Source organism: Mesoplodon mirus (assembly GCF_964341445.2).
Source record: "Mesoplodon mirus genome assembly, chromosome: 8".
Taxonomy (NCBI): Eukaryota; Metazoa; Chordata; class Mammalia; order Artiodactyla; family Ziphiidae; genus Mesoplodon; species Mesoplodon mirus.
In genome coordinates, this window is record NC_138984.1 from 70013145 (window position 1) to 70018402 (window position 5258).

At 49.4% G+C, this 5258-nt stretch overlaps 1 protein-coding gene across 1 annotated transcript; it reads right to left on the bottom strand.

Annotated features, from left to right (window-relative positions):
• Positions 1-3374: 3374 nt before the first annotated feature.
• RPRM (reprimo, TP53 dependent G2 arrest mediator homolog) lies at positions 3375-3870 on the bottom strand (the record flags this gene model as incomplete). The annotated part of the gene is made up of 1 exon (XM_082630614.1): positions 3375-3870. The coding sequence occupies exon 1, from the start codon at positions 3702-3704 to the stop codon at positions 3375-3377; it is 330 nt and encodes a 109-aa protein (XP_082486740.1). The 5' UTR covers positions 3705-3870.
• Positions 3871-5258: the final 1388 nt, after the last annotated feature.

The following is a 5258-nucleotide window of genomic DNA, read 5'->3' on the forward strand; positions in this document are numbered from 1 at the left end:
TAAGTGTGGGATGATAAAATCTGCCTGTTTGCATCTATCCCTCTCAATTCCTAGACTCTTAAGGCTGACATTGTTTTCTTATATGAAACCCACAAAGTGACTTTTAAAACTTACTTTCCTTGTAGCACATCTGCAGGAAAGGATCAACGTGCCATAAACTCTAGGCAGGATTTAAAAATTTAATTTAATGCATTTGTTAGGATCAGGAAAAAGACAGTCAAAGGCAGAGTGAGACAGGGAGTGGTGTAGGGCCTGAGAAAGTGGTTGCCGTGTGGCCACTGGGGAATAGGGAATGTAAAAAGCTTCTTGCACACATCGCCTCATCTATAAAAACCAGAACCACTTGGCATCTGTCTAAGTAACAAATGGATCTAAGGGCTGTCAAGAAGAGTTGGCAGGAAATGGTCCCCAGGGCTATGATATTTTCAGATCATGTGCACTTCCCTATAATGCATAGTTCATGGATTACAGAACTCTGTTCACATGTCTTTTCTATCTAAGGACTAAATTTTGCAGGTTATGATTTGTCTGACTATCACAGTTTCTGGTGGTAAGAGAATAAATCTGGATAGTTGAGATAAGGAGAAACTGTAAATTTTGCTTTCAAGGTGCAGGGAAGAGGAAAGCAGTGTGAAGAAGTATTAAGAGGAAAAAGGATGGAGAGTGATCATAGTGATAGGGGAGATAAAGAGTATTAGTAGAGGAAAGGGTAGTAGGGGCCTTGGGCAAGCCCCTCTCTCCACTTTCAGGAATTTGGCTTTAAATGGAAACCTCTGTTCTATACAAACAAATACAAATTGACCTGTAGGTTTGAGACCTTTCTGTGTCTGACATTCACTGTAAGCAGGTACCTTGTACTCAGCAGAGCACAATGTAAGATTCCTACACACACACTCTAGCTGATTGGTTTTTGATCCCAAATCAGTTTCCACTACAGCACTGTGGGCTAATAAATCTGTGGGAAGAAGAGACCCTCAGCAAGACATTGCAACCACAAAAACCAAGAACTAAAACAAAAACAAAAAACTGAGTTTAATTTTAAAAGTCTGGTTTGTCCTTGAGTGAACTGGTTGTTCTGCTTTGTTTCTTTCTTTGAAATATGGAGGCCACAGAAACTGTCTACAAAATTAAGAAGTCTCCATTTCCTATCTTACTCATTAAAAAAGTAAACTGCTTTCCACGACTCACTCTTGACTACACGTTGACCCTGCTCCCCTGCCTAGACAGAAGTAAACAAGCAAATGCTTACCTGCTGAAAATACAGGAACAATAGGCAAAACTTCAAAATCCTTGCTTTTGCAAGCCTGATATCTATTAGCAGTCGAAAAACCATTCTAGGTCATAATTCCTGACAAGATTTACTTTGGGAGTGAAACAGACACTTTATAGCAGACAGGATGTCAAAGGACACTCAAACCTTTCGGTCCCAACCCTTGAGTCACTGACATTGTTTATACCAGTTGTGCCTCTTCCCAATTAAATGGGACACTTCGTTGCTTTTTAAAAATTTTTAGTCCATCTTGTATCTGCTATTGTGAAGCCTTTAATTGCTATAGCATAGTAGAGGATTCTTTATATTCTTGAAAATATTTAGGATCCTACCCCAGGTGTAAAAATAAACTGCTCAAAACCTCTTGTCAAGTTTAAACTTGAAGCTGTTGTATCCTTTGGGTTATTTTCACATTCACGGTTTTCCAGGCTCTTCTTTCCAGATTCCCTTCAATTTCTGAGCCCAAAGACCATCTGTAGCTCCCTCCAGCCCAACTTCCCCAGTTTCCCAGTTTTAACACACATCTCCTATGTTCAGGACCTCGGCTAACTCCTCTGAACCTTTTTGCCCGGCCTGGGGCTGATAACCCAGGCCGGGTTTCTCTTTTAATACCGCCCTTTAGCTAGGAACGTAATATGGCAAAGATAATGCATGTCTTGTTTTAGTAACAATGGTTTACCCCAGGGAGAATTAGCGTCACTATGTACTTTAGGACCTACTTTTCTTCGGTTTTTTGTTTTTTTTGTTTTTTTTTGTTTTGTTTTTTTTTGATCAGCATCCTGACGCCGTCTTGCTGACGTTGGTCAGGGGAAAGATGCCCTCCCTGAAGGCTGGACAAGCCGTCTCTTCCTTTCATTAGCGGTGTAACCCTGTGTTCCCACCGGAGCCCTGCACGGAAGTGTCATCTTCCCGCGGGGGCCTCCCGTCGTCTCGCCTGGCTCAGAGAGCTGAGCCTAAATGAAATATAAAATATTAACTGTAAAGGAAAACAAAGGATGCTGCCTCCAGGACGGCTCCTGTGCCTGCGGCTTGGCCATGTCTCACTCGTCCCTGGGCCTCTCTGTCTCGCTCCCACCCTCGTCCCTGCGTAGGATCCACGAGTTGAATCGCAGCTCTCCAAAGCGAATTCCACCCCGAACCGGTAACCCGAGTCCTCACCGTCGCCCGTTCCCTTCTGCCGGGAGCGCAGAATGACCACCAGGAGGCCAGGAACAAAACACTTAAATGTTGCATTTATTAAGGAAATGTTAAATAAGGGGGGGGGAGTCAAAACGGTGTCACAAATGTCAAGAGCACTTTTGTGGCGTAAACCGTGCAGTCACGAGCTCGGAGTTCTATTCCGAGTCTTTGTCCCGGTGCCAGCTGGAGGGCCAGCCCCTCCCCCCGCCCCCCAAAGACCCAGTTGGAAATGCATGAAAAGAAACAACTCACCCCATTCATAGGCTCCCCTCCCCCCACCCCTTCTCCCAACACAAAACTCTAACCCCCAGGCAGGCAAACAGGCCACTAGGGCGGAAAAAGACTTATCAAATATTTGTATTCAAGCAAACAAACACAAAATCCCTTAAAACGGCACGTTACAATCAATCAAAGGTATTTATCGCCCCTCCTGCCAGGGCTGGGAGGAGCGGGAGGGAACGGGCGCGAAGCCGGACACGGATTTGTGTGTCCCCGTTAGTTCGGTTAAGTGGAGTATAGGCGGGTCACTTTTCCGGTCACCAGGCAAGCGGTGCCGTTGGTCTCTCCCTGCCCGCCCTCTCCACCTGCCCCCAGAGCTTGGCCCACCTGCGGGTGGAAAGGGGCCTTGGCCCGGCCGGTGTCCCCGCATCCCGCGCCAGCGGCAGCTTCCAAAGTTCTGCGCCCCAATCGCCGCCTTCTTGCCACTTGCTGCTGGAGTCCAGAGTCAGGGCTCTCTTCTATAGCCAGGCCTGGGGACTTTCAGAGAGCCAGCGAGAAACGGGTCGCTTCATCCCGAAAGGCAGAAGTCGAGAGAAATAATTGACTCCGACAGGTTTGCTTCGCCCAGTCTTGGATGGTGAGGGGGCGCGGCCCGGCTGGTGAAGTGGGGAGGCGTGGGGCGGCTGCCGCGGGGGCCGGGGGCCGGTCAGTAGGGCCCCACGACCACCGCCTCCACCTCCTTAGACGGTCTCCGGTCCTTCACTAGGAAGTTGATCATGCCCTCGGACTTGATGAGGAGGTTGCAGCCAAGGAAGAAGATACCGAAGACCACGGTGAGCGAGAGCACGCACATGACGGCGATCTGCACCACGCGCATGATATAAAGGCTACGCTCGTCCGGGCCGCCCTCCGCGAAGCCGTCGTCGGTCACCACGGATGCCTGGGTGCAGCAGCGCACGGCGCGCTCCAGCGCCTCACTGCTGTTGGCTAGGAACAGGCCGGCCACATCGGTCTGGTTGCCCAGCGCCGTATTCATCGCGGGAGCGGGCGGGCACCTCGGGAGGCGTGGGTCCGAGGGGTGGGAAGGCGGTGGCGCGGGAGAAACAGGTGAGCTGAGCGCTCACTTGCGGACTTGCGCGCGCGGGGACAGTTCGCTCTCTCCTTTCAAAAGTCCCCGGGGCCCTGGGAGTTTCCCCGGAGCCTTTCCGACGAGCGCCGCAGCCTGGCTGGTCTGCGCCGTCTGCTTCTGCCCGGGCGGCGCTCGTTCTCGGCGCTTGCTCGACTGGGGGCTGTTGGAACTTGGCGGGGCTGGGCCAGCGGGGCCGTGGGAGGTGCGGACGGCGACGGTAGGGCGGCTGCTCTGAGCGAACAGCGGCCCCTTCCGGCCGTGCCGCAGCTCTGCTCCCGCCGCCGTTAGGCGGTGTGGGAAGCAAAGGGGCGAACCTCTTCCTGCTTTCCTTGCTTCGCCTCTTTTCCAGCCCCAAAGGCTAGGCAGAGGTCACTGTACTTTTCTGGGCTTGATGGATGATTGAAGCGTTTCGGGTGGGGGAAGGGTTGCGACCAGCTGAAAGTTTCCTAAGAACTGGGTCACACCAGCTCTGCGTGTCCTTTGCCTCCCGCCCCTCTCACCTCCGGGAGGTGGAAAGTGGCGATGAATCGCAGGTGCCAGATGGTGCTGGCGAATGCATGGACCCGCCGCCTGTGCCTGACTTTGTCTTGCATGCGACGTATGTCTAGTGGTGTAGGGGTGTATTTTTACAAAAGCAATGATTTTAGGAAGAAAGGAAGAAAAGCTGGGAGGGAAGGAAGGAGAGAAAGAAAGGAATAAAGGGAGGGAGAGAGGAAGCGATTGGAAGACAGAGTAAGGCAGGCTTTATAGTGACTTTTGAGGCAAAGGAAAGGGGGTTAGGAGAAGGAGGGGTTCTTCCGTGGCCTTTGTGTGGAGATGGTCGCCAGGAACAGGGTCACCTCTCTGGTGAGGGAGGGGAAGGTGGACAGAATGGCTACCCTTGTAATCTCAATTGCAAATGAGTTTTTGGATGTGTTTCCAATGTTTTTCTCTGTTGGCAGTAAATCAGTTGTTTAAGGGAATTGCTCATCAACATCCATCACCTAGAACACTAGCCAACTGCTGGAAGCCCTCCCCATTTTCCGTAAGCTGATATATTTCACCTTAGTCATTTTAAACAAAGTTACATATGTTGTAGGGGCCTGATTGAGACTTCAGTCCATTATGATTCTGCTTCTGGTTTCAGTGAAATGTTACGAACCTGTCAGATTGTTTCTTGAGCTCTAGAAGAATACTTCAGGTTTTTATTTTTTAAATCTTTTCTACTTTTTAAAATTTTCTTCCCCCTCTCTTCTTCTTCCTCTCTCCCTTTCTTCCTTTTTTCTTTCAACTGTGACAGCTGGAAACCAGTAACTTGAAGCCCAGTCCAAATTTCTGATAGACTATATTTACTAAATTTCTATTAAAACAAAGTAGCTGTCTTGCCATTTTCAACTCTATTCTCAATTCCATTATATTTTCTTGTTAAACCCTCTGATTTTTGTCTCCCCAAACATTATTTACTCCATGTTCAAAGGTTTC